The sequence below is a fragment of the Cordyceps militaris genome (genome assembly GCF_000225605.1).
Source record: "Cordyceps militaris CM01 unplaced genomic scaffold CCM_S00005, whole genome shotgun sequence".
Taxonomy (NCBI): domain Eukaryota; kingdom Fungi; phylum Ascomycota; class Sordariomycetes; order Hypocreales; family Cordycipitaceae; genus Cordyceps; species Cordyceps militaris.
This window is the reverse complement of record NW_006271973.1, coordinates 2,872,780-2,899,693: the sequence shown is the minus strand read 5'-3', so window position 1 is coordinate 2,899,693 and position 26,914 is coordinate 2,872,780. Positions and strand designations below refer to the sequence as shown.

At 52.5% G+C, this 26,914-nt stretch overlaps 12 protein-coding genes across 12 annotated transcripts; 6 read left to right on the top strand and 6 right to left on the bottom strand.

The window, feature by feature from the left end:
- Window positions 1-273: 273 nt before the first annotated feature.
- CCM_07217 (uncharacterized protein) lies at window positions 274-1,269 on the top strand (the record flags this gene model as incomplete). Its single annotated transcript, XM_006672355.1, has 2 exons — window positions 274-491; window positions 558-1,269. 2 exons carry the CDS (start codon window positions 274-276, stop codon window positions 1,267-1,269), a joined length of 930 nt encoding a protein of 309 aa, XP_006672418.1.
- A 975-nt stretch (window positions 1,270-2,244) lies between these two features.
- Window positions 2,245-5,291, bottom strand: CCM_07216 (protein kinase activator Bem1, putative; the record flags this gene model as incomplete). Its single annotated transcript, XM_006672354.1, has 6 exons — window positions 2,245-2,531; window positions 2,587-3,901; window positions 4,000-4,092; window positions 4,187-4,581; window positions 4,634-4,735; window positions 5,285-5,291. 6 exons carry the CDS (start codon window positions 5,289-5,291, stop codon window positions 2,245-2,247), a joined length of 2,199 nt encoding a protein of 732 aa, XP_006672417.1.
- Window positions 5,292-7,504: 2,213 nt separating this feature from the next.
- On the bottom strand, window positions 7,505-9,124 carry CCM_07215 (SAC3/GANP domain protein; the record flags this gene model as incomplete). Its single annotated transcript, XM_006672353.1, has 3 exons — window positions 7,505-7,718; window positions 7,771-8,992; window positions 9,049-9,124. 3 exons carry the CDS (start codon window positions 9,122-9,124, stop codon window positions 7,505-7,507), a joined length of 1,512 nt encoding a protein of 503 aa, XP_006672416.1.
- Window positions 9,125-10,391: 1,267 nt separating this feature from the next.
- Window positions 10,392-11,546, top strand: CCM_07214 (vacuolar protein-sorting-associated protein 36; the record flags this gene model as incomplete). Its single annotated transcript, XM_006672352.1, has 1 exon — window positions 10,392-11,546. The coding sequence occupies one exon, from the start codon at window positions 10,392-10,394 to the stop codon at window positions 11,544-11,546; it is 1,155 nt and encodes a 384-aa protein (XP_006672415.1).
- Window positions 11,547-11,761: 215 nt separating this feature from the next.
- On the bottom strand, window positions 11,762-12,886 carry CCM_07213 (centromere binding protein Cbh2; the record flags this gene model as incomplete). Its single annotated transcript, XM_006672351.1, has 1 exon — window positions 11,762-12,886. One exon carries the CDS (start codon window positions 12,884-12,886, stop codon window positions 11,762-11,764), a length of 1,125 nt encoding a protein of 374 aa, XP_006672414.1.
- Window positions 12,887-13,949: 1,063 nt separating this feature from the next.
- Window positions 13,950-14,310, bottom strand: CCM_07212 (uncharacterized protein; the record flags this gene model as incomplete). The annotated part of the gene is made up of 3 exons (XM_006672350.1): window positions 13,950-13,983; window positions 14,046-14,176; window positions 14,263-14,310. 3 exons carry the CDS (start codon window positions 14,308-14,310, stop codon window positions 13,950-13,952), a joined length of 213 nt encoding a protein of 70 aa, XP_006672413.1.
- Window positions 14,311-14,610: 300 nt separating this feature from the next.
- On the top strand, window positions 14,611-15,526 carry CCM_07211 (Mitochondrial 18kDa protein; the record flags this gene model as incomplete). The annotated part of the gene is made up of 2 exons (XM_006672349.1): window positions 14,611-14,810; window positions 14,869-15,526. 2 exons carry the CDS (start codon window positions 14,611-14,613, stop codon window positions 15,524-15,526), a joined length of 858 nt encoding a protein of 285 aa, XP_006672412.1.
- Window positions 15,527-16,424: 898 nt separating this feature from the next.
- CCM_07210 (zinc finger protein) lies at window positions 16,425-16,897 on the top strand (the record flags this gene model as incomplete). Its single annotated transcript, XM_006672348.1, has 2 exons — window positions 16,425-16,750; window positions 16,819-16,897. The coding sequence occupies 2 exons, from the start codon at window positions 16,425-16,427 to the stop codon at window positions 16,895-16,897; spliced, it is 405 nt and encodes a 134-aa protein (XP_006672411.1).
- A 240-nt stretch (window positions 16,898-17,137) lies between these two features.
- Window positions 17,138-18,100, bottom strand: CCM_07209 (RADC family protein; the record flags this gene model as incomplete). Its single annotated transcript, XM_006672347.1, has 1 exon — window positions 17,138-18,100. One exon carries the CDS (start codon window positions 18,098-18,100, stop codon window positions 17,138-17,140), a length of 963 nt encoding a protein of 320 aa, XP_006672410.1.
- Window positions 18,101-19,032: 932 nt separating this feature from the next.
- Window positions 19,033-21,825, top strand: CCM_07208 (Rad4 family protein; the record flags this gene model as incomplete). The annotated part of the gene is made up of 2 exons (XM_006672346.1): window positions 19,033-21,185; window positions 21,246-21,825. The coding sequence occupies 2 exons, from the start codon at window positions 19,033-19,035 to the stop codon at window positions 21,823-21,825; spliced, it is 2,733 nt and encodes a 910-aa protein (XP_006672409.1).
- Window positions 21,826-22,159: 334 nt separating this feature from the next.
- CCM_07207 (uncharacterized protein) lies at window positions 22,160-22,607 on the bottom strand (the record flags this gene model as incomplete). The annotated part of the gene is made up of 2 exons (XM_006672345.1): window positions 22,160-22,430; window positions 22,492-22,607. The coding sequence occupies 2 exons, from the start codon at window positions 22,605-22,607 to the stop codon at window positions 22,160-22,162; spliced, it is 387 nt and encodes a 128-aa protein (XP_006672408.1).
- Window positions 22,608-22,996: 389 nt separating this feature from the next.
- CCM_07206 (origin recognition complex subunit Orc4, putative) lies at window positions 22,997-25,618 on the top strand (the record flags this gene model as incomplete). The annotated part of the gene is made up of 4 exons (XM_006672344.1): window positions 22,997-24,304; window positions 24,352-24,513; window positions 24,560-24,988; window positions 25,043-25,618. 4 exons carry the CDS (start codon window positions 22,997-22,999, stop codon window positions 25,616-25,618), a joined length of 2,475 nt encoding a protein of 824 aa, XP_006672407.1.
- Between the last annotated feature and the right edge of the window lie 1,296 nt (window positions 25,619-26,914).

Below are 26,914 nucleotides of genomic sequence, written 5' to 3'. Positions count from 1 at the left end.
CCCCCCCCCCAAGCTTATTACATCTCCAATCGACGCCGCTTTTCGACGGATTTCCTTAACAAAGACGATACCTTGTTCGCATCAATTCTTCAATCTCACTCGACATACTGGAGCATCCGCAACCCGAGCGATGAGCTGCAACTTGCGCAACCCGACCTCCCATCCTGATACCTCCTCAAGTCACATCAACCACGCCCATCCTCCCTTTACGATATAAACGGCTGCATCCGAACAAACCACAACCCCATCACAAAACGATAGACACATAGCGTCATGGCTCCCTCCACGTCCGCGCCGGCCGCGCAAACGCAGCTCCTTTCTCCGACGACATGTCCACCATCCTCCACCACATCTGCATCCACGAGAACACAATCAAGTCCGCAGTCGCGCCAATGGAATACCAAAAACCTGGGCATGCGTCTCGGCGCCGACGCCGTGAGCGCTTCGTGCGCCGCGGGCCTAATATCCCCTCTCATTGCCTTTATTGACAAGTACATCTCCCCCCCCACGCCCCCCTCCCCTCACACTCCTCTCTCTAACAAGAAACGTCCTTCTAGATCCATCATGGAAAACGCCTCCGGCTCCAGCCCCTCCATCCTCGCCTCCCTCCGCACCTCCTTCACCGCGCTGCTGCGACACCCCCTCCGCACGCTCGCCTCCAAGCCCGTCGGGCTCGTCTTCCTCCTCTACGGCGGCACCTACCTGACCGCCAACGCGCTCGACACGGCCTCGTCGACGCTCGCGCCCGCCCCCGCGCGCACCACCACCTCGGGCCCCTCCAAGTTCGTCGCCTCCTCCCTCGCCAACGTCTCCCTCTGCGTCTACAAGGACCAGGCCTTTGTCAAGCTCTTCCGCGCCCCCGGCGCCGCTGCCGCCCCGCGGCCCGTGCCGCTCCCCTGCTTCGCCATCTTCGCCCTCCGCGACTGCCTCACCATCTTTGCCTCGTTCAACATGCCCGCCCGCATGGCGCCATACCTCGACGCGTACACGGCGCGCACCCTGCACGTGTCGGGGCTCACGAGCGCCCAGTTTCTCGCCCCCGCCGCCGTGCAGCTGCTTTCGACCCCGCTGCACCTGCTCGGCCTCGACTGGTATAATCGCCCGTCGGCCGCTGCGCAAAAGGTGTCGTGGGCCGAGCGCTGGCGCGCGGTCAGCCGCGGGTGGCTCCCTTCGTGTACGGCGCGCATCGGCCGCATTGTCCCGGCGTTTGGCGTCGGCGGCGTCGTCAACTACAAGGTCCGGCAGGGTTTCATGACAAGATTAGAGTGAGCGGGATGCTGCTTCTATATCTTGTCCCTTTCTCTTCATTTATTGTTTTTCTTCTTGCCATTGTCTCATAATAACGGTCACCTACGATAATCACCATTTACCATACACTACTGCATTATAGATACAGAGGCCTCGCGCCGCAAACCAGGGTAGAGGGAATTTTGTTTTTGAGTTTACATTTCTTGTACCACCATTAATAGCTATTAGCTTTGTTCGCTTAAAACCGGGACATCTGGTAGCACGTTCTGCAGATCTGCTTTCCATATCCTCGTCAAGTTCAACCATGGAATTGAATGTATTGATTCAATCAGCGCAAGATAGATACTTTGAGATATTCCATCCTCACATGTCCTGTTTCCTCATCTCCTACCCTCATATCCCCTTCCAACATTCCCCTCCCATGTCCATCACATGGCGTGACAAGTGACGACATCACCTTGCCCTAGATCATTTAATTCATTGCCGTCGCCTCCCACGCCACAAGATATTCCATGACGACTTTCCATCATAGTTACCGTTTCCATCTCAGGTATAAACTGTGGTCAAGTAGAAAAAAAAAACCATAAAAGAAGGAATCAAACCCAGCCTCAAACGCCAAAGCAAAAAAAGAAGGAAGCGAAAAAAAAAGCTCAGCATTGCAAAGGCGAGATGCGCCTCGCCTCTGCAACGGAAAAAGAAGGGTCCCCAGCGATTGCTCGGCTGAACAGGACAAAGAAACATATAATCAATGAAGAAATCGTGAGATCGTCTGGAAAGCTCTCCTGCTCGCATATATGGGCAGTCACCATGATATCAAGGAGCTCATACTCAGGGCTCGCGGAGGGTGTCGCAGATCAAAACAACGGCGCCAAAGATATGGCACACTCGAAACAAGGCGCACGCATCTCCAGACTAGATACTAAAGGAGTAAAGAATTTGTACCCAAGAAAAGAAGAGAGAAGCAAAGGAGCGCATAACGGGTTTGGCGATAGCAGGCTAGCCGCGCAGCACCTCGGCGCGCAGTAGAAGCTTGTCCGACTTGCCAAGAACAGAGTCAAGGTCGTAGGCGCTGATCAAATTGCTTGGCTGTTTCGTCTGTTCGTTGAGGGAGCAGAGTTGAAGCTCGTCTCGGTCGGACACATCCAGGCGGGCCGCAATTACGGCTTGGAGCTTCTTGAACTGGGCGTCCTTGTCCATGCGCGTATCGACTCGGGGTACTCGTAGGGCAATAAGATCGTCACCGTAGTACATCTTGACCTTGATAAGTTGTTGTGCTTGACCGGCTAGATTGGGTTAGTGCCATGTCTGATAGGTTTGGGTCGCAGAAGTGTAACTTACCTGGCCCTGATCCGCTCGCTTGGCGTGGCGCCGACGGAAGTCCACCGTAGCCGCTACTACTGACGTTATTCCTCGATTGGAGTCTCGAGTCCCCATTGCTGGGCGATCCCGACGACGACTGGGGCGAATCTTGCGAGTCCCTATATTCCTGGTCGTTGGAGGGGCCGTCCATTTCGTAGTCACCCTCTCGGGGAGCAAAGAATTGTTTGACCAAGGTGCATCGAGAGATGTAAGGGGGCTGGCCGAGCAGGTTCTTCACGTATGCGTCTAGGTTATGCAAGCGACCTTCCGTAATGGCATCAGTGACGTAGCTGACAGGTCCGGGCATGTACGGCAGTGTTCGTTTTTGTGAGCCTGTGTTGCCAGCTTCGGTGGGAAATTCTGTGAGTAGGGCAATCTGGAAGTCGTAAAAGTCTTCGTAGTATCGCGACAGCTCCCAGTGTCGGCCGTCCTCTAACATGGCCTCAATCACAAACCAGTACTTGTCCTCGGCGAAGCAGTATCGGGGAATTCGAGCCTGGATCGGGGCGTAGAGATCGGATGTCGAGTTGCTGACGTGGCGAGCTGCCTGTTGGGTCGACTGGATGCGGGAACGTTGGCCGGCTTGAGCGTCGGCCTGCTGTTGCAGGCTAAGGCGGTCCATACCCTGTTCCATTTGTTGCTGGCCGGCCTCAAACTTTCCGAGAGTAATGCTACTGTTTTTGTATTCGGCGGCCATCTTCTTCCATTCCTCAACACGGGGGACGCCGGCCTGCTTGATCGCGTCACCGGGGTTAACAATGGCCCTGTCAGTGGCCATATCTCTGATTTCGATAAATGAAACGGGGATTAAGCCTGGGCCGCCTAGTCTGCCGATGGGTTTGGCTACGAACCACTCCGGGTTAGACTGGGCAATGACGATGATGGCCTCGCCGGCCTTGGCGTTGAGTTCGTCTGCTCGCTCGGCGACAAAATCGTACATGACAATGCCGTAGACCATGGCACCGCCCTTGCCGCCAGACTTGGAGAGGCGCTGGGCGGGCTTGGCGGTAGAAGTCGGAGAGGCGTCACTGTATCCAGAGTCGTGATCCGGAGTCTTGTTGGCTGTGGGGGGGCGAACAGCGCTTCCTTCAGATTGGGCGCTGTCTCGCTCGGTTCGTCCAAGAGCTTGGAAAAAGGCGACAGGTACCAGGCCACGCGCATCTGGCAGGGCTGGGTTGCATGCCTCGTACCAGTCAGGGTCATCCTCGCGGCCGATGACGTGGAAGAAGTCACCAACGGAGAAGCTCAACTCCTGCGGGGTGCGAGCTGTGTAGTCGTATAGTGCTCGAATAACCTGGTGCAGATTATGTTGGTTAGCACGCAAATGAAGACTAGCTTTCGCTAGGTGGCGCCAAGATCCAATGGCGTTGGCGACGGATTGGGCAGACAAACCTTTTTCGGAGGAACAATGGCGACGGCTGACTTTGGCATAACAGCGACATTCTGGCCTTTGTCCTTGTCGCCTTTGATAGATCGTCGAAGGGCCTATTAGGGGAGAATCAAGTAGGTTAGCAAACGCCGGTTTTGCACGTAACGAGGAGGGTCAAGGTTGGCGGGCGGGCATGGTCTAGAGTCGCGCCGATGTCATGTTTGAGCGCAGCTTGGCATGAGCAGAAGCACTCGAGCGCCGCGCCGTGTTGGCCGGCAGTTGGCTGTCCAGGACGAGCAATACACAGCGCGAAGACCAGCGACAGCCTGGGCGAAAACCGCAGTCGCGGCGAACGGCGCGGAGGGGAAGCGCGACGCGGGGCTGGGGAGATTGGTGTAGGTAGGCAAACGCACCTTCATCCTTGCGGCAGTATGAGAGTATGGAAGCGTTTCGCGCCGATGGGGAAGAAGCCGGCAAGCAGGGAAGAGAAATTTCCTTCCAAGATGGCCTGCGCAAAGGCGAAGCTATGCCCAGGGGTGGGACAGGCGACGAGTTTTTGGGGCGATCGGTCGACGGTGTTCGTTTTTTACCGGCTGTCAAGAAGTCTGTCGAGTGTCCCCCCTCAATGGCGAAGAAAAAACAGACGAGGTGTCGCACTAGCTAGATGTGAAGAGAGAGGATTGGCTGGTGTGAAGAAGAAACAAAAGAGGTGGCGGCAAGCGCCGTGGTAGGCCGACAAGTAGCGCAGAGGGAGCGGCTCTGGTGGGTCAAAGGAGGGAGGATGAATATGAATGGTTGGTGGTGACGAAGGCGGAAGGGGGAAGGGGGAAGGGAATGGTTGGATGGCGAGGCAGGGAAGGAAATGGACGGCAAGAGGGGTACGAATTTTGTAGAAGAAGATCGAGTATCTAAGTATTTGCTTGGCTTGCTTGGATGCCCGGGCAAGTACGGATCAAGACGAGAGGAATGAACGAATCCAGATTACCTTACCAGCAGCTCGGGACGGCGCTGGTGAGGCGAGCAGGCCTTGTAATTTACAGTGGGTGAATACAGGGGTGCAGAGCGCTGAAGCCACACCAACACGCCCGGACATGAGTGCTAATACAGGGACTTACAAGGGACCTACAAGGGACCTACTTAGGTGCTACTAAGGTACTACTAGTTAAGTAACCCTAAGGTAAGGCAGACAACGTTACTGCCTCGGCGCATACCTACCTCCTACCTAGGTACCTAGGTAGGTACCTAGTAATAGATGCCTGTTGACAGTTTTTTTTGTTCTTGATTACATCATATCTATCTATACCCTACCTACCATGTCGGTAGGTACCTACGAAGGCAGGCAAAACCTGGAAGCCATCCTTGTCCACACATTGTCCATGAAAAAACAAGGTTGCAAAAACACAAAAAAGAAACTATTGTTACCACAGCGTCAGAGGCCCCCCAGTGCATACTCAAATGCTTGTACCCCCTCCTCAAAGTACCTTGACGCCATCACCCTATTATCGGCGTCTGTGCGGTCCCCTGGCTTGCTTGGGCTTCTGGAGGTGCTGTACGAATTAGGTGCTGTAGACACAGATCGGGTCGGAACAAGCTTGATAACTGAATAGGTACCTACCTAGTATTATTAGGTACGATAATTCGTACCCATTTTCCATCTACTGGAAACCCATCTGCATAGGATCATAAATTGACTGGCGTCTAATAGCTACTCGGCAGATACTTGCTGGCGAACTTCACCACTCTACCAGAGGCCTAGCCACCGTTCATCGCTCGTATACACCCCCATTTCACAACTTCTCTCTCGCCTCCCCAACGTACATTTCCATTGCCTCTTGTATGCATGAAGAAGCTCGTCTCATATAGACCGACCACGCGCCGTATCTTCATCAAGCTATGACGCCTGGACAATGGTGCTGACGACGCCATGAGTTCCACCGTTTTCGCTTATAGCGCCACCGCCATGCACACCCATACCTACCTATGCCTTAGTAGGTACCTGGTACCTACGCCATGTGCGTCCCTCGCACTCAGCAGCTGGTGAAACTTCCTTTTCTCTCTTTCCCCCTCCTTTCCCCCTCGGGAATTTGTCACTGGTTTTATGCCGATCGCGGGGCAATGAAAGAAGATGAATAAAAAGCAATCCATTCAAACAGGCGGGAAAGCACGGGGTCCCGTGGCCGTTGAAACCGGCCCAGCAACCGCCACTGGAACGCGGCCCCATTCTTCGGCCGAGCCATTGTTCACTGCCATGTTTTGAGCACTTCCGGCGCATTAACTATGTACAACTTGTTTAATTTGCTGATGTGCTCGCATTGTTATACCCCTCAGCTCGCTACGTAAATTACACATCACGCACACGGCACCTGTCCTTTTCTCGTCGCCCGCGCGCCACTGGCCTGGCCGCAGCCGTACCTGCAGCCTCATTCCCGCCTGCAGCTCGACAGCCAACTGCATGCTGTCATGCCCTCGCACCAACGCCGTTTGGGCCGCACCACGTCTGGATGTCATCAAAACGATACGATCTATTCACCAATCAGATCAGGATTCAATCCCATAAGCGGCTCTCGTTAGGTGGCTTGCTGGGTCGGCCCATTGTTCGGTTGTTTGCTTCCAGCCGTCCGTGTCTTGTGTTCCTGCGCCGTCGCACCGCACCAAGGAAGCCCCAATGGAAGACGCATGGAATGGATGCTATTATTCCTCTTCTCATCCTCCAAGCCCCCACGTACATACTTGTCACCAAAAGCGTGAATGTTGCCACCAGGTCCAAGACCCTACCCTGCCTTTGACCTCGACACTGGCGGGGCTGTGCACAGCGCCCAGCCATTGGCTCCCAGTCCATGCTGAAACGTCTGCACGTCTTTTCCCGCTACGCGCATGAACCTGCAGGCTTCATGATTCAAACCCAAGCATAGTTGTGCAAACAATTTCCACATACGGCATGCATTCACAATGCGAAGCATCGTGGCACAAAAGTGGGCGAGGAAACCTCTTGACAAGCTATCAAATGTAAACTGCGAATAGATGCTCGATGCTTCTATCCAACAACTGCTGAAGAAAAAAAGCCGTCAAAAGCCTGTTCTGGCTGCGACTTGCGATTTCCTGGGGAATAGATAAAATTGTAAAACAATCCGCTCGCCGTCAAGGCAAGCAACAAAACGCCCCAACCGGCGATGAGTGTCTCATGCTGCTTTTGTATAGCCCATCGCATCGTCAGTTGTCCCGACACTTCAAGCTCCACGTGAAACCAGCCTGGCTAGCCGGCTAAATGCTGAGCCATAGTCGCTCGCTTAGGTGTAGTAAGATGAAATGGGAATTTCGATTTCGCCCGCTGGCAAATGGAAAGTTATTGCCTCTACATGAGCGAAACAGAGATCATGTCGTCAACAAATATATGTGCCAAGAAAAGAAAGTTGCTCGTCACTGAACAATGTCCAGCGACTCGTCGTTCCATGGGATCGGGGGTAGGTGGGATGGTGGAAAGGTGAATGAAGGCTCGCAAAAGATATGAAAAAACTTAGGGGGTCACGTTCAGATCTGACCCTTGATATCGACGCTTTTGAAGGCTGTAGCGCGGGAAGCCTCAAAGAGGTTGCCCGCTTTGCCAGTCAAGAACATGATATTGTCGGAACGATCTTCGAGCAAGTCTTGGCCTTGCTGGTCAATAATGAACTGGGCTGCATCCGCGTCCGATTCGAAGCCAAGCTCTTCAGTGATGAATCGGAGCTTGACGTCTGGTTTGTACCTGTGTCTTTGTAAGCATTCATCTTCATGTACTGCTCTGGGTCGCAACTCACGATCTGCACATGTTACAAAGTGCTGCTAAACGCTCTCTGGCCACAAACATATCCATAAGATATGCTCCCATATTGGGTGTGTCCAGGTATAGCTGAAAGAATTTGTGATAATTTCCCAACGCCAATGCCGATCGCACACTCAAGGCGTGCTTGACGGGCGGTTCCTCCTTCTCTGCTGCTGTTAGATCTGCCAAGGTGTCGTTCAATCCAGTCCGGTTGGCTGTATGAATGAAATATAAAATACGGTACGCTTTGAACTCCACGCTATTTCCTTTCAGGCCTAGCTCGTACAACGAACGAAGCTGGGTCTGACATTGATTATACTCACCGATATCCCCCTTTTCAAGCGCGATTCTGGCGTGGATTTCGTAGACCGAAACTGTAAAGTCGTTTTTTATGCGTTGTACAGTCAAATCTTGGCGCATCGATTTGAACTGGTCGCACACATAAGAGTAGTTGCCCTCTTTCCTCCACTTCTTCTTCAGCAAGTCCAATGTTTGCCGCAAAATTGGTTCCGGACGAACATTGGAGGGAATGGGAGGAGCAGTCAGGCGTAGATATCGTTTCTCAAGCACTTCGCTGGTGCCCACGATGGGCCCCGACGACAGCGTGCTCTCTGTCGGTGTTATATTCGCGGCCTTGTACTCGCTCTCGAACCGCCGCTTGCGCTTGCTCGCGTCCTTTTGGAACTTACTGGACTTTGCGCTATTGTCCATGTCTCCCTTCTTGTCATGCGCATACGACGTCCGAGCCTCCAGTGAATTACGATCCTTAGTAGTATTCCATGGGGCTTTCGCAACCGCTTCGCTTGCGAACTCAGTCGACTTTCGCTTCCTCGTATTTTCGACACTGTAAAGTGGATTCCCTAGTTTTGCGGCGCGGTCGGCTTTCACGAGCACTTGCGGCAGTGGCATTTTGTCCCAGTCAAGTGTGTGCAATGAGCCATTATCCTTGGCTGTTCCGATCGTATTCTTCAACTTGGCCTCTAGTTCGGAGCGGGTCACGGAGGCATCATCGTTTTGGGGAAGAAAAGATCGCTGGACATATCTTCTAACGGAATCCGGCCATTCAGTCTTCGCCTTGGGTTGAGTCCCGGGAACCGCGGTGGCGGGTGGTGACATTGCGGGCGGTGCAGCGGGCGGCTCCGCTTGGTATCCGGGAGGAGGAGGCTGAATATATTGTGCGAAGCCTTGTCGAACCTGAACAGGTATGAAGGCAGGATCTATCGCCATGTTAGTTGCTGGTTCCGCCGAAGTGGCACAGATCGGAGGTACATACTCGGTGTGTAGGTATAGGCTGCAGCTGCAGACTGGGCGCCGTGCGCTGTTTGGGTGGCAGGCCAACCCGACACCATTTTGGGCGCGATAGCTGGATTCAAAGTTAGTTCACGGTGGAGGGCTGATACTGTATTCGCGCAGATTATTGAAGGGCAAATGCAGTGTCGCGACGATATTGCACGAGTAGTTTTGGGGAGGAAAAGCCCCGAATTTGTTAGGAGCAGTGGAAATCATGTCGGTGTGCCTTCCAAATGTGTCCCGTGACTCCACCGGCAAAACTACGGGTAACACATCGATGCTCTTGGACATGCCCCAACACCGCGACAGTTCGACCTGACAACGTTAGCATTGCTTGAAATCAGCAGCCGATCAAATTCGTTCCTTCAAAGTCTTGTGTGAGCTGCTACTGAATTCCGATCCAATATTTTGTTTCGTCCAGGACCAAAGTAGAAGTTTGGCGTACCTGACCTCGCTTAATAAATTCGGGTGGCGATCTTGGCCCACGCTTGTCCGGACACTGACGTCTTCAGCCACGGCGAGATGATATGACGGATGTTTTTAAAACACATCGATTTGACTACAGCGCTGAGGCCCTCCTATCTACCGGATGAGGTGCTGCTATTTGTGCAAGATAATGTTGGACTATATGAGGGGTAAGCGCCATTTGTCGCCGCATGTTCCTTACCGAGGCTGACGTTCAGAAGCAAGTTTAAATTGCCAAACCAACAAAATGGGCAAGTCTACTTGACTACGCATCGAATATGTTACGTCGATAAAAATGAGCCACGCCTGAACTCTGCGGCCCTGGAACTGAAGGATGTGGATAGACACGACTTCTATGCGGGGTTCCTCAAGTCGTCGGCCAAAATTACGCTGATTCCCAAGCCGCTTCGCAGGACTGGGTTGCAGAGTCATCGTTCTTCAACTGCCGCGCCAATTTCGAGGCATTCGACGCCGACGCCGAGTAGTGAACCCGGCTATCGGCCACCCAGCGAGACGCAGAATGTCACAGCCGCAACCTGGGTTTGCAAGATATGCAGCTTTTCTAACCCCGTGCCTACCAACTTTGATGCCACAACAGCAAATGCGCATACACCACTGCCTCCATGCTTAGCTTGCGGTATCAAGCCAACCTTGCAGCATGTACTGAAAGCTGCCATTTCAAATGCGTCCAAGCGATCCGCTGCACCGCCACAAGCTCCGCCACCAGCGCCTGAACAAGCAACAAATACAAACTCTCCCACCTCTGAAAGCTTTGGCCAGAGCATTGGCCGCAGGTCCAAAGAACCTCTTCAGTGCCCAAGATGTACGTTTTTCAATCATCCATCGCTGATGTCCTGCGAGATGTGTGGTGCGTCACTTGCATCCAAGTCAGGTCCTGTTCTCGCTTCCGCCCCTGCGCCGGACAGCGACAGAACCGAATCCCCCGGACCTATGCTTGATAGAAATAGTGCAAGTGGACCTATCAACTTGGAGGCCGTCGAAGGAGTCAAGATATCCTTTCGCGGTGGTGGGGAAAAGATCTTCTACGAACGATTCAAAGGATCCATGACGCAGCGGAAGTGGCTGCTACAAAACGCCCCTCCCCCACCAAAGGGACGCCCGCGAGATGGTAGTGTCTCTGGCACGGAAGCCGATGCAGATTATAGCGAACGCAGAGCAAAGACCGCCGGTATCGCCGGGTTGGAGCAACTCGGCCTGAGCAGGCACAAGAATAATGAGCTGCTCATTGGCAGTGCCTTCGAAGACCTTGAAGCGCTCATGGCGTCCGCAAAAGAAGTTATAGCTCTTGCAGAGCGATTTTCATTGCAGAAAGGTTCTGGTAATGGCAGCTTCTCGGCGGAAGAAAATGCTATCCTCGCTGAATCGGCAAGTCAACTTGGTCTTGTGACGACAAAGGACATGGTAGGAGGTGGTGGTGGCTCAGAATCCCTTTATCTCTCCGAGCTGGCGCGCAATCTGGCCGAGTTTCTCACGGATGATACTCGAAGTGTGCTGAAAAAGGCCGGTGGCATCTTGACACTGGTCGATCTTTGGGCCATGTTCAACAGGGCACGTGGAGGCGTGGAGCTCGTCAGCCCGCTCGACTTTGAGAAGGCCGCCCGCCTCTGGGAGAGCTTGAAGCTACCAGTTCGCCTCCGCACATTTAGAAGCGGTGTCATGGTAGTTCAAGGACGGGACCGCACAGACGAGACCACTGTCAAGGCGCTGCTGTCATGGCTCCAGGACCTACACGAGTTCCCACCGGAGCGCGACGTGCTTTGGGACTGGCGCATGTTTGGCCTTGGTGTGACGGCGCAAGAAGCGGCGGAACGTTTCGGCTGGAGTCTCGGTGTCGCGGAGGAAGAGTTGCTCATGGCTGAGGAACACGGCGCGCTATGTAGAGAAGAAGGCCTGGAAGGACTCAAGTTTTGGAAGAACTACATTGGTTCAGCTTCCATCGAGAAAGAGGCAGAAGATCCGATAATCACGAGGTTACGAAACGCTGCATTAATATAGACGAGCGCATCAAAAGCGCTGCTTTATATCATTTTAATTGATAGCCTCGTCATTGTACCATCGTCATTGAATCCTCTGTGAATAGCGTTAACGGCAGCTAGTATTGTTGTCTTAATCTATCATCATCATCATAAAATACATGATCCTCCGCCAAAGCATACAAGAGGGACGCAAAAGGTATAGTATGCCTATCTCACAAAGAAAGAAGCCCGAATTTATACCACAACATGTGTTGACATGTGCTCAACAGCCTCTTTGATGCTTCTGAGCATGCGCTGATTGATACAGAATGGACATCGTAGAGGCCTTTCGTCAGAGGTCATTGGATCACCGGCGTGAATAGGAGTCAATGTCAACTCTGGAGGTATCTCATGTGAAGGCGTCTCGTATCTGTGGTCTGGAGGCGGCCTATCCGTAACCATAGGCTGGGGTTGCAGACCTTCGCGCTCGACTCTGTCGCGTTCTTCTCGGACAGCAGCAGCCTGCTCCTCCGCCGCCTGCTCCTCTTCTTGCAGTTGGCGGAGTGCATTCTGCAACACGACTTCGGGGTCATCGTCCGCATACATGTGCTGCTCGGGCGGTGGGGGCTCCAGATCGGGGTCGGGCGGCGACATGGGCATGTCGGGCGGGGGCTGCTCGATGGGGATGCGGCGGATGATTTCGTCGCGCACGAGGGCGCATGTGCTGAGGGATGCTTCAACGCCGACGACGCGGAGGATCTGTTCCCGGATCGCGGCCGGGCTCGTGTCTGGCGCAATTGCCATGAAGCGTGGCACGCAGTCCGACAAGTAGTCGATGTCCTCGGCAGGGTTCATGGTGCCGTCAGTATGTCGTCGTTGCCGGCGGATGAGGAGACCGTACCGCTTCTTGAAGCGGTGGATCCAGCCGGGCGAGAACTCGGGCGCGGACTCCTCGCGATAGCGGGGTAGCTGGCTGAAGATGGCCTTTGCCTTTTCGCCCAGCTCGTCGTTTGTCGGCTGGCGCCCCGACGCCTGCACCTGCTGGTACCACAGCAGCACCAGCTTTTCCACGTCGGGCCAGTTGCCAAAGCGCAGCCGTGACCCGGACAGCTGCGGGTGTTCTCCGTCGAGCCTCGAGTACTTTGGCGAGAGCGAATGCGACACGGTCGACTGGCTGATCATTTGCCCGTACTGGGAAAAGAACCAGTCGATGCACGCCCGGTGGGAAGGGCGCATGACCTGGCTGCTAGCCCATCGTCGCAGAGCGCGACGCTGATCGAGCGTCAGCGAATGGCGTTCCTTGGACCCTGGCGTTAATGATAACGAGAGGTCGTGGGATGGGTCGGGGAGCAGCGCCGGGTCAGTGTTGTCGTCTGACATCGTCCAACTGCAGTTATGCCAAGGTGGGTTTGGGGAGCTGCTTTTATTGCAATCGTTGTATCCGATGAGCGGCATCGCGGGAGATTTTCGACTAAGCCAGTGATGACTCTGTCAAAACGGCGACTTTGGGTGGCTGCACGTGATCTTGGCCGAACCGTTTTGCCGCTTGTGCTTGCTAAGTGCAAAATTTCCCGGTGCAGGGTTACCGCGGAATTGCACTGCGGGCGTTTGCGCTAACAGGGGCGCCAGCATATGGCCTAAACGAAGTGCATATTCCTTACCTAGGTATAAGTCAACAGACGTGATATGCATTGCTAACTATGACATACCTCCGTTGCAAGAGATGTAGAAATCATTTTGTAGAAAGAAACTGCTCGTTGGGTGAAGAGCCGTGATGTGACATTCGTGTATCCCCCTTATTAGCCGCCGCATGCACCATGCCCAACTTGCGCTTAACTTTATGTCTTCACAATATTCCGATACCGCGAATACATCACAAAATCAAATTCGCGGAGGCTAGATTATATTATTGAGGGTACCGATGGTCTCGTACTCGTAAATAAAGAAATGTCAACCCCCGCATGTAGACATGTACAATAGAGTATACAGTACTCTTTGCGGCACGGTTCAAGTGACCCAGAACTCCCCGTACAGCCTTAGCACTCCAGGCCCCTACAAAGCAACTACAAATCAGGCCGACTACCTCCCAGCTATACCAAACAATAGCCACAATTCGGCAGCGACGTGGTCATTCCGTAAGCTAACAGCATCGAAACATCCGTTAAGCAAGTGCGAGCTTTGCCTCTCGATTTCGAACTTATCGTACATTGAACCGATATTGATCAAACCAGCGTTGCTCGATATGGCGTTAACCGAATGTTTGCAAATAAAAGAACAGAAGCACGACATCACATTTGCAAAGATTTGAGGAAGAAAATCCGCGCATAAATTGAAGCGCCGAAATGCTGTCTCGCTCGATGGTTACATCGAGCGTAACTGGGAGTGCCAGCTATATATATACATCGCGTCGTACAATGTCCCGCCTAGTTCGTCCGGAATGCAATTAGTTCTTCTTCTCCGCCTGTTCAATGAACTTCCTATGAGGGGTGTTAGTATAGGGATATCGATTGTCGGAGTCGTGGCGGGGGAAATGTCGCACTTGATGAAGTCGGCCTCGTCGGAGCTGGCAGCGTTGATTGGGGGCGCAGCGATGCTAGCAGCAGGTGTCTTGGGGCCAGATGCGACGTAGTAGATACCGCCGGCGAAGGTGGCGAGCCAGCCCATGGCGAGCTATGACGCTCCGTTAGTATTCATGTCGCTGTCGCAGGAGCCAGGTGCTTGAAGCGCAATTGCTTCCGGAGAGGGGGTGGTCATACGTAGTGGCTGCCAACTTGACGGCCAGCAATGGTGTACGTGGCGACCATGTTGGATATAGTTTCGGAAGACGAATTGATGGGAATATAGTACGTCGCGAATCAATTGAATGATGCTGCAGGCTGAAGTTGCTGGTGGAGAGGTCAGAAATTCGGGAGTAAATCCGTACACCTGGAAACACAGGCCCGTAACACGGCTATTCTTCGGCGCCCCGACCTTCAAGCGTTGCTGCTGGGCCCGGCATTCCGAAAGCTTAATGGTTGCATCATCTCGAGGAATTCATCAAGGAATCTCTGTCTGGTCTATTACTCATTTCTTGGGCTTTATATTGTTTGATAATTCTTCCAAAAATGCCTTGGTGGGGGAAATCGGAAGCGCCCAAAGACGCGCAGCCGTCCAGCGCCAACTCCAGCGCCAACTCCAGCGCCAGCTCCAGCACCGAGGTTGACAAGCTACCACCCAGAGAGAAGCTGCCCGCCAAGCTGCAAAAGATCGTCGACAGGGCCAATGCAGACAATAGCAGCTTCTTCGACGATGTCAAGGATGGAAAGTCCGTATTTCCCACTTACATCACTCCACAAAGAGCCGATCGCTAACCCTGTACCTAGTGGCCCGGATTCTACGGAGACCAACCTCCGATATGCAGCCTACGCAACTCGTCTGCGAACGATTATGCTCTCTGCGCATCGATATGTAGCCTACACCTCCGATATTGGCGAATCATTCCGGCCCGTAGCTCACCCCAAGGTGGTGCGTGCCGCGTACGGGATCTCGTGGCTATACCTCATCGGCGATGTCAGCCACGAGGGTTACCGCGCATACATCCACAATCAGAGAATTCTCAACCCTCAGTTAGAGCTTACCGCTCACCAGCAAAAGATTACCGGGCTTCCCGCAACGGAAACCAAGCAGCTGGCGGCAGGTGTGATACCGCCGCTTGAGGACTACAGGACAGTCATGGTGCAGCGAGGCATCTTCCAAGCCCTCGCCAGTATGGGGCTGCCAGCCTTCACCATCCACAGTGTTGTCCGTTACTCTGGGCGGGCGCTGAAGAATGTCAAGAACGTGACACTGCGCACCTGGACGCCTATTGGGCTGGGTCTGGCTGTCGTTCCATTTTTACCGGCCATGTTTGATGAGCCTGTAGAGCATGCTGTCGAATATGTCTTTCACAAAGGTTTCGAAGCTGTCGGGGGCAGACAGGCAGTAGGTAATGCGCCTGTAACAGGAAGAGAAGCTGAGCTTGGAAAGGTCAAGAAAGAATAAGCTCTTCGGCCATACCCGGGAGGCGTACCGGTTTTTATTTATCTTTTGTTTTTAGGATTTTAGCGCTCAACTCTTCCATCAATATATTAAACCACACTGTAGTAAACGCATACAGCTCTCTACCTAGTTGGTTCATTTTTACACTCTGTACCTGTTTGCTACCACAGCGCCTGATCGGGCATGGTCCTGTGTCAATGACTGGGACTTTCATGAGGATTTGGGGAACAGCTCATGGGAGTTCTCTGGCATGTTGAAGCCGGGCCGGGGTCAATTTTGTAGGATAATACCTTTTTTGAGTACCATGATGCTCTATTCAAGGGGATACTAGTAATGTCACTACTCCTCATCACGTAATGCGACGAGCGAGTGTACATACTGTAGCTTGGCGCGGCGTTGTTCCACTCCGCAGCGCAGCGCATCGCCACACTGACTGGCGGGCGCTTCTAGAGCATTCGCCAAGAGTTGTCAGCACAACTCGCAACGACTTCTGCCTAGACGCGCAACGGCCACTCTCATCGGCGAGTGTGGCAAACAAGGGGTTCTACTTATTTAAGACTGACAAGGCTTATATTTCGACAAGATGGCATCCCCTAGCCCTGATCCCCACGAAGAAAGCTACATCATGAGAGACAGAACAGACGCCACGTTAGTTGGCAAGCACTGCCAGTATGAATACTGCAACCAACTCGATTTCCTCCCATTCTACTGCCAGTCATGCAGCAAGACCTTTTGTCTTGATCACCGCACAGAGACGGCGCATAAATGCCCAAACGAGGGTGCTTGGGCCGCACGCCGGCGACAAGCCCAACTCAACAGACCATCGATAGGCGGCGCGAGCGGCAAAACGCTGCGAGATAAGACCCACGAGAAGCCATGCGCGTCTTCCGACTGCAAAACGATGGTCGGGACATCCTTGACTCCAGGTGTACACTGTCAGACTTGCAAACGCGATTACTGCCTCAAGCATCGTCTCGGGGAGGACCACGACTGCAAGAACTTGACACCACTGGGCTCGCGGCTTGTGCAAGTGGACGATGTCACCAAAAAAGCAAAATCTGCCCTTGAAAGGCTGAAGGCATGGGGAAGCACGAAGAAGGAGCAAGCAGGTAGGGCTCTTCCGAAGCCAAAGCCGAGTTCCGCCTCAGCCAGACTGGTCGCTGTCAACAACTTGAAGAAGTCTGCCAAGGGCGATGACAAACTTCCTGCCGAAAAGCGCGTCTATTTGTATGTGGAGGCCGAGGCTGAGACTGCGAAAGCAAAATTTCCAAAGGGTTCATTTTACTTTTCGAAAGACTGGGTGGTCGGCAGGGTCTTGGATTCTGCGGCGAAACAGTTGCAGGTTCAAAACATCAACAACCAGAGCTCGGATGAGCGAGACAAATTACGTGTGTTCCATGTGGAAGGCGGAAGGGTATTGGAATTTAACGAAAAGGTTGGGGCGTCGTTGCAAAGTGGAAATACAGTCGTGCTGTTGAGGGGGGTTGGGCCGGCCCCGGATCTGATCGAAGTCTAGCGCATTGCATAGCGAGGCGTTTCTTGAGCTGTAAATGGATATGTGATCATTCTTCAATATGGCTACGGAGAATGCTTTGTGATACAGGAACCAGGCTGCTAATTTGCCACTTTGCTCTGCACTTCCGACTCTAGAGCGCGCCGCAGTTCCTCATACATTGGACCAAGCTTCTGCAAGATAGTGATTGCGTCTTCATCGCGCTTTTGCGTCAAAGGGTATTGGAGAGCTCCAATAGTACGCGCAATCTGATCCATGACCGCGGCGCATGCATCATAGCCCACACGCAACAGACAGGTCGCAGCATCAATGCTCCGTCGCGCTCCAACTTGCACCGCAAAGTAGACCAGATGGGCACGCATCCCGGGTGACAACCCAACTTCAATTCTGTCGCACAACCACTTTGTTGCGGCTTCATTCGCTGCCGATCCTGGCGGCATCTCATCGACGCCAGCAGCGTGAAGGCTGATGTGCTTGAGAGCGTTGGGTATAGACCGCCGGATAACTTCCTCCTCACTCAAGACCTCGACCTGTTTAAAATCGACCCTCATAGTGTACGATTTGCCATACCCAAGCGATTCGGTCTTCCAGGCTGCCATGAACTCCTGCAGCGGCAGAGTAGCATACGGAAAACCATGCGGGTCGTGCATCTCGACGGTATTGTTGTCAATGCCAAGTATCACGACGTAATGGTCCGCACCGATAGCGCCGCGGGCATTCGGCTGATGCTTCAAAAGACCCATCTCGACAGGGCCTACAAACACAGGGCCCTTCTTTACGGCCGCCTGGAGGGAAATGAGGGCGTCCTGTGCATCCTTGCCAATTATTTCGGTGCAGCGCCAGCCCATTGCCTCCAAGGCATCATCGAAGCTCTTGAGAGGATCCCAGCCATATGGATCGAAGAAAATGAGGGGATTTTTGGGAACGTTGATAATCTCCATGCCAAAGGCAGACGAGGTTGCAAACTCAATGACGGCGGTAGAAGGCGCCTTGGCGCCGAGCACCATGGCGAAGGAATTGGCGTAGCAGTAAGGGCCACTGCCGACGTAAGGTGTAGATACCATGATTTCGGGTAATGGAGGACAATTTTTTAATTGTTGATGTGAAGTGGAATTGAGCACTTAGTTATATGCGTACATACCCTTCTCCCTTTGACTGTGCATGAGGAGTAAGCAGGAGACAGAATTAAGGCTACATGCTAGCGAAGGCCAATTGATTATAGCACGAAAATGAGTATCCGCACATGCACTTGATGTGAATTCAGCCTTATATTTTAGCATCAATATTCACGATCAGCGTGACCCGAAGCACGGGTCCTCGCCAACGGTACAGCCTTGCTTCCGTAAAGCGGATGATTCTCTGCGGGACAGTACTTATGGTTTTTTATATCTCTATAGTTTTTTTATGAGATCGTAGTGGGAAGACTATAGTCGGAACTTCCGAATAGTTACGATCAAATGTAGCCCTGCTATTCGGGATCTGGCGAGACATGTAACTTTTGACACATTCTTGTCTACCAGAAAAAGTACAACTCAATTAAAGGCTCTGAAAAAAATTGTAAGTTACAGGTAATTCTCCCGCAAGTGAAACTATATAGAAGAGAAGTGGTTGCTTTCGAAACAGTAAGAGCTAAGTTTAGTTGTTCTCAATGTCGCGCGCAGGAGACCAGCGCCCGTAGTAACCCGTGAATAAGTAAGTGTTGTCACTCCTCGAAGCACGCAGCAGGACAGGGCACACCACCTGACTTCAGAATAAAGAGCTACCTGGTTTCAACTTCGTCTATTATGTGATTTTCTTAGATAAATTGGACTTATCTATCTCTGAGGTTGAATGCTGATACTGTCAACCGCGTGAATGACGTCACGTGCGCTGGCACCGATTTGCGCTGTTTCAGTAGGGCGAATCAATCCTATTTCTTCACGTTTCACCAATATACCATGGCATTCTCTTTCCAGAATGGTTTCAACAAACCGCATCCTCTACTCATGGCATAGACATGCCACCACATATCCCACGCAAACGCTTGCGCAGCGCGTCGCCTGACGTAAAGCCGCAGAACAAGCGAAAACCTACCCTCTACGACGACCTGGATGCATCGACAGCATCTAACTCGGCACAAGCAACATCTGCATTCTTCACAAACAGTTCGGATAGCGATATCAGTTCTCTTTCATCGCTTTCTGATGATGATTTTGAAGACGTGCCTGTTGCGAAACGCGTGTCTGTCAATGACCAGGGGGCTGGTAACGATGAATCTGATGACGATGCCGAGTTTGAGGATGTCGTGGCACCTGAAATGCCTACAGATGACTTGCCAAATGTCACACAGGACCTAGAACTGACTCTTGTTCGAGACGATCGGGTTTCATTGACGAATCCCTTCGGAGAAAAGAGGGGGCCAACCAAGAGGGAGAGATTGGTCCGCAACGCTACTCATCGCCTTCATGTTCTGTGCCTCCTTTGGCACAACGCTGTCCGGAATTCTTGGCTTTGCGACCCCGAGTTACAGGCCATCATGCTCTCGCATCTTCCACCAAGGATGTGGGACGAGGTCGACAGATGGAAAGAGAAAAGCGGGCTTGTGCGGCCCAAACCCGGCAAATCCCCCGTCAAATCCAACGGAAAACGCAAAAGACGCTCTGATACCAAAGCCAGGGATTGGGCCGCTGATGCCGAAAGGCTGGAGGAAGGGGTTCCTGACCTGAGCAACGGAGACCCTTTATTCAGACTAGGTCAGACTATATTAGCTTGGTGGAAGCAACGATACCGTACCACCACACCAGGTTTGCGAAAATGGGGATACATGGCGTTGGAACGCCTTGATAGGCTGACAAAGGCATATGCCAGTGAAGAGAAACACTCGCCCAAATTCGGTGAACGTTTAGAGAACATTGACGACCTCCGACAGTGTGCTGCTCGCTGCCAAGGTAGCCGTGACGTTGGCGCATATCTCTTTACGGCACTCCTCAGGGCACTCGGGTTAGAAAGCCGTCTGGTTACGAACCTGCAGTGTCTTGGCTACTCATGGACCAAAATGGAAGATGCCGCAGCCGAGCAGCCGGATAGCGACTTGCGAGCCCGCGCAGCAGATCTTACACCAAAGAAACAGGCCAAGACGAAACAGCGCAGCAGGGAATTGCCCAAGCAGAACAAGCCTGTGAAGCCAGCCCGAAAACAGGGTGTCAACGACGCGCAATTGGAGGTCGAGTATACGGACTCAGATGACGAGTCGGTGGTGGATATGCAGGTGACACCTGTCAAGTCGAAGAAACAGCCACATTCACACATTGACGCAGATCTTCCATATGCGAACTATTGGACTGAAGTATTGTCTCCAGTAACGGGAAATTTTCTGTCCATCGAACCAATAGTGAAAGGGATAGTTGCTACCAATCGCGAGCTCGTGGAGTCTCTTGAGCCTCGAGGCGCAAAAGCCGACAACGCGCGGCAGATCATAGCGTATGTGGTTGCTTACTCTTCTGATGGCACAGCGAAAGATGTCACCGTACGGTATTTGAAACAACGGGTATTTCCAGGACGCACCAAAGGCGCACGATATCCCATTGAGAAAATACCCATCTACAACAAGCATGGAAAAATCCATAAACATAAACATCACGATTGGTTCAAGTCAGCCATGTCGGGGTACAGACGTGGCGACAAGAAACGGCCCATCACTGATATCGATGAAACGGAGGAGACTACGGATTTGCAAGCAGCCAAACCCGAGAAGAAACCTGTCTTAGAAGGGGAAGAGACCCTACAATACTACAAGCAGTCTAAAGAGTTTGCACTCGAGAGACATTTGAAGCGAGAAGAGGCCCTACGGATCGGCGCAAAAGCAGTCAAAAAGTTCCAAAACAAGGGCAAGGGAAACATTGGGGAAGAGGATGTATATCTCAGGTCTGACGTCTTGAACGTCAAGAGCGCAGAAACCTGGCACAAGCAGGGAAGAGCCCCTTTAGACGGAGAAGAGCCTCTGAAGCGAGTACCGTATCGAGCGGCAACCACGAATCGCAGACGTGAGCTTCTAGAGGTAGAAGCAGCCACTGGGCAAAAAGTCCTACAGGGTCTATACAGTTATGATCAGACCGATTGGATCATACCAGACCCCATCAAGGACGGTGTTATCCCCAAAAATGAATACGGGTAAGCAACTTGGGCAGTTTCCCCCCAGTAATAGTGTGCTTCTGCTGACCATAATGCCAGGAACATTGACCTATTTGCCGAGCACATGTGCCCGAGAGGTGCTGTTCACGTGCCCTTTAAAGGAACTGTGCGGGTATGCAAGAAACTGGGGGTCGACTATGCTGAAGCTGTTGTGGGTTTCGAATTTGGAAACCGCATGGCAGTACCAGTCATCCAAGGCGTTGTCATTGCCGAGGAAAACCACGACATAGTAATGGAGCAACTTCAACAGGATGAAGCCGAGCGACTGCGCAAGGAGGACGAGAAACGGCGGAAGGCTGCCTTGGCGCAATGGCGAAAGTTTATCATGGGAATGCGGATTGTGCAAAGAATTCGCCTCGAATACGGCGAGATTGACGACAAAACCTCCGTCTTTGGGCATGGTACCAAGACGGCCCCTGCTGGCGCACCGGACGCATCGCACGCACCGATATCGAACGGGGATGAGGATATGGCAGGCGGATTCTTGCCAGAGGGATACGAGGAGGAAGATGGCGAAGAAGGCGACGGCGGCCAGCAGAGCACGTCACACTTTTTTCCTGTTGTTGACGAAAATGAAGCAGCAGAGGAAGGTGATCTCGTGTTGGAGCACAATGGCTAACTGGACGCAGACCTTTCAAAGTGCATTGATAAATTTATTCCAGGGCTGTTTTTCTTGTATTAATCTAGGAGTAGGTAGGCGGTGGTGGAAATACCGCCAGAGTCTAGTGTGAGCCTTTAGGCCACCAGACACTGACATATGCGCTGTCCATAGGTGTAGACCAGGTGTCAATGCGGGCATAGAAGTGACAAGAATCACGATCACCTGTATAGAAGCTCTTGAATAAGGGTGTCGAAAAGGCATATATTTGTCCGAGTCGAAACGCCATGTGAGACTATAATAAGTATTGAGACGTGACAGATATGTTGAAGAGAATGATAGTTGGCTCTGTGAGCTATCGGCTGCGACCAAATTTCTCATGCCATTTTCCACGACCCTGTGTGACCGGGTTACGATCCCCTGTTATCAATTTGTTTACACGATCAAGTTCGACTGTCTCTCTGATAGTTGCAATGGCGGCTACGCCTTGCTGAGGAGACGCCGCATCACGCGTGTAGGGTTTGATGAGGTACAGGCCATTGGAGGTATTCTTCTGTCTGATTTTGTAGGTGTGCTCCGGGCTGCGGAGAGTAGCCATGTCATCGGGACCAGGCTCCAAGTAGAGCCTGTGATATTCGTATTAGCTCGAGCCGCACTTTGTCATGGTTTGCGTTTGTGGTAACGTACACTGGCGGGCTGGGACCCTCGAGCAGCGTCTCTAGTTCGGCGGGGAGCTCAATCAGCCGAAAGCCCGAGCTTTCGGGGGCATGATAGAATGACAATCCCTCGTTTTGGCCCGACATGAAGATGATGGGGTGGATGATGTTGAAGTGAAAGACTGAAGGCTGCGAGAGGCGAGCTTTGTAAGTGGGGTTGGTGATGATGTGTGTCAGCGTGAGTAGCACACAGACTAACTATACGAACTGTGAACGTCCGACCAATTAGCAATTGGTGAATTGAGCAGAAAAAATATCCGTCTACTTTTACTGATAAAATTATTGCAACTGTTCCCGCCTTGTCATTGACCCCCGACATTGCTGTACAACCAAGTTCCCTGTGCCCCACAGAGCGCGTAGAGTGTCACCAAAGCAACCGCGTCCCATCGCGTCTTCCACCTCCCTTCCTCAAACAGATGCACTGCACGATGGCTGCACAGCGACAATTGCTACCATAAAGAGCCACGTCCGAAACCATGGCTCAGGAAACAACTGCCTCAAATGGGAACAAACGATCGAGAGACGAAACTGACACGCTGTCGCCGCCCAATGCTGACCTCGAGCTGAAGCGCCGCAAATTCGACGGCGCGATCCTAGATGACCAAAGCCCCGGGAATCGGCTCGGCAATATTGCTGCGGCCATCTCAGCCCTTGGATACAGCCGCGGGGGTGCTGATGATAAAAAGCAGAATATATTTGCGGACCCGAAGCCACTGCCACCCGACGCAGCTGCACCAGCACCGGTCAACATTGCTCCGGTAGCTCCAATGTCGACACAAACCCGTGTCACGGCCGTCCCTCCCGCCCGAATAGAGATACGAATACCCAACTCACTTCCTGCGATAAAGTTGAAGGCGCTGAAAGGAACACGATGGGACCCGGGCGAGAACTTTGTGGCGCCTCGACCGATAGCCGCTGCTAGCAAGCCTCCACCTCCAAGAAAAACCCCGGCGAAACCAAGAAGTAGGAAGAAGGCAGTCCCAGCTCCAGCTCCAGTTCCAGCTCCTGAACCTGTGCCGACTCCTACCCGAAGCCTCGAAAACAGCACGGACGTGCCCCAAGCTGCCACAAATGGTACCGAGCCCATACCAGCGGCTGGCGACGATGCCCCCCTGCCTGCACTGTTCGACACGCCAACGAAGAACCGACTGTTTTCGCCTGTCGCCTCCAATGCGCCCAAGAGCATTCTCACTCCTACTAAGAAGAGAGGCCCTCGGTCTAGCAAAAGCGTCACGTTTGACGGCAACGGCTTGTTCGACCACATCCCGCGAAGCGCCAGCGCCAGGAAACCAGGACGACCGAGGAAACTTGATGAACCCATTGGTAAACCGATTGATGAACCTATCGGTGAAGCTATTGACGAAATTGTGTGTGCCGTTTGCGCGAAACCGCATTCAATCCCACCCAACGAAATTATACTATGCGATAACTGCGATTTCGCAGCACACCAAGAGTGCTACGGGGTACCAGAAATTCCCGAGGGCGATTGGCTGTGCAAATCGTGCACACAAGATGATGTATTGAAAACTCCCAAAGCCGACCCTAAGTCTACTCTTGCAGCAGCTCCCTTGACTGTCGAGATTCCCGAGATTCCCAACCTAGATCGGCATCTCAGCGCCATGCAGCGCGTGCTGCTTGATCGCTGTACAGGCCGCCGTCGAATACGCATGTTTGGTCATGACGAAGCTAGCGACAAAGTTCGGCAGCTCATAGAGCAGACGGTGCTGGCAGGAGAAGGCAATTCCATGTTGCTCATTGGGCCAAGGGGAAGCGGCAAGACTACTGTATGTTGCACCAATCGCCCAGGATCCTTCATTCTAACATACTGTAGCTTGTCGAAAATACGATATCAGATCTGTCGCAAGAATATCGACAAGATTTCCACGTTGTTCGCCTGAATGGGTTTATTCACACAGACGACAAACTTGCTTTAAGAGAAATCTGGCGTCAACTAGGCAAGGGAATGCAGGTCGAAGATGACCTTCTCAACAGAGTAAGCACTCCCATTATATTACACGCGATTTCTCTAATTCTTTTAGTCAAATTACGCGGATACGATGGCGTCATTGCTTGCCCTCCTCTCTCATCCATCCGAAATTTTGGGTCAAGATGACGGTGTCACGTCGCAGGCTGTGGTGTTTGTTATTGATGAATTTGACATGTTCGCCACTCATCCTCGCCAGACACTGCTATATAATCTATTTGATATTGCGCAGTCTCGAAAAGCTCCAATTGCCGTGCTTGGTTGCACGACGCGCATGGACGTGGTCGAAATGCTAGAGAAACGTGTCAAGAGTCGATTCAGTCACAGATATGTGTACCTCTCTCTCGCCAAGACGCTGCCGGCGTACTGGCAAGTTTGCAGACAGGGATTAATGCTCGGCGAAGCCGATGGAGGCAAGGAGGGTCTCCATGTTAGTCTGGAGGGCTATTCCGACTTTCAGAAATACTGGAACAACAAAATCCAGGTAGGTGACTGACTCTCTTGTTGAGTTGAGCGTCGGCTAATGCTATTCATGCAGGAGCTCTATCAGCACCGCCAATTTCAGGACCTGTTGAAATATCATTACTACACTACGAAGTCAGCGTCGGCATTCTTCTCCGAGTGGATCTTACCGCTGTCGTATTTGTCGCCCAAGGACTTGACTCTGCGCGTGCCTGCAGTCGAGTCGGAGTTGACGTCGTTGGCACCACCTGACTCCCGAATGCAGCTCCTGGAGAGCTTGTCAGAGCTCGACTTGAGTCTACTCATCGCAGCAGCTAGGCTCGATATCGTGGCGCATACTGATACAGTCAATTTTGCCATGGCGTACGACGAATACAGCTCGATTGTAGGTAAACAGCGCGTGCAGTCTGCGGCCTCTGGTCTTCTCGCTGTTGGAGGCAATGTCCGTGTCTGGAGTCGCGGCGTCGCGAGTACTTCTTGGGAGCGACTAGTCGGCTTGGGCCTGCTCGTTCCATCCGGTATTGGGGGTGGAAGAACGTTGGGCAGTGGAGGGCTGGATGGACGCATGTGGAAGGTAGACATGTCACTGGAAGAGATTCCAGCTGGAGTCAAGCTCAGTGCTGTCATGTCAAAATGGTGTCGCGAAATCTAGATGCGGCAAGTGAGCCGGGTCTAGACGGCGGAGGCATTTTGCTATTCAAAGCACATTGATTTGCCATATGCATCACACAAACGGCATTTGTGTATGAATTGTATATTATATGACATAGAATCCCATGTTAGAGGCATTGTATATTTTGTCCATTTGGCTGTCACTGCGTTTCATGTATTCATGGATGCCGTTCATGCCGCCGTTCATGTCCTTCTCTATACCTTGTTTCAGCTTTCGGTGACTCGGCAGCCTACGATCTAAAGCCAAGTTACCACTTCTGTGTAGGGGCGTGGACTGGCTGGTGATTGGCATTGTGACACTCTTCAACAGGCAGTCTAATAAGCAGTATTACAATACTCGAGGAGGGGTGCAGTGGGTAAAAGGCGACGACGACATGTCAGTCGCCGCACGGGCGTGAACATCTCAGATAACTGCCTCAGCGTGACAAGTGCGGCTCGGCAGAGCAATTACAGATCGGACAAACAAGACGTTAGGAAAATAGCAAACCAGAGCAAATACGAAGTATTGACACTCCATACAACCCAACCAGCGCACGAACCATGCCAGAGCGCTGTTCCAGAGAGGGAAAAAAGGCAACATTACTGACTGTGGCTTGCAGCTAGACGCCCGACCCCTTTCATGTCGGTCGGCCCCGAAGACTCAATCTAGGTTAATCAAAGGAAAAGGGGGGAGTAAGATGCTCGGCAGATCTTCCCCAAGGCTGAGGAAGGGAAAGGGAAGAAAAACAGAGCCGCCATGACCACAACATGCCACCCAACCCTTGCCACTTCTTCTAGTTATCCGAAAGGTAGTCATCATCCGGCGACCTGTTATTCGCTGGCCACGGCCGTTTTTCCTTCGTGCCAGAAGCATAACAGGAAGCACGAGCCTCGTGTGTCCCCGATGCAACCAGCCAAAAGGGGGCGCTTCTCCGGGGGCGCCTCAGATTTACAGTCGTCTTTTCGGAGAAGGCGCTATGCTTTGTCTCACTTGTGGATGGAGACGGATGCTGAGTCAAGGAAAGAGCTGAACAGGCTCTTATGGTTGGTATGTAACTATGGAGTCAAGCACGATTTCTGACATGTCTGAAAGAAGTCGACAGGAAGCATTGTGTTTAGTACATGTTGTGCTTATTGGGTCGGTGTTGCCGTTGAAGAGGGAGACCAACGGGCAGAGAGAGTGAGGAGAGAAAGAGTCAGCATAACGATGCAGAAGAAGCAATCTGGCCTCGAGTAAAGCGGTTAAGTGCCAGTAGCGCAGCGTCCTATTCAACACTTGGTATTTTAAATAATAAGT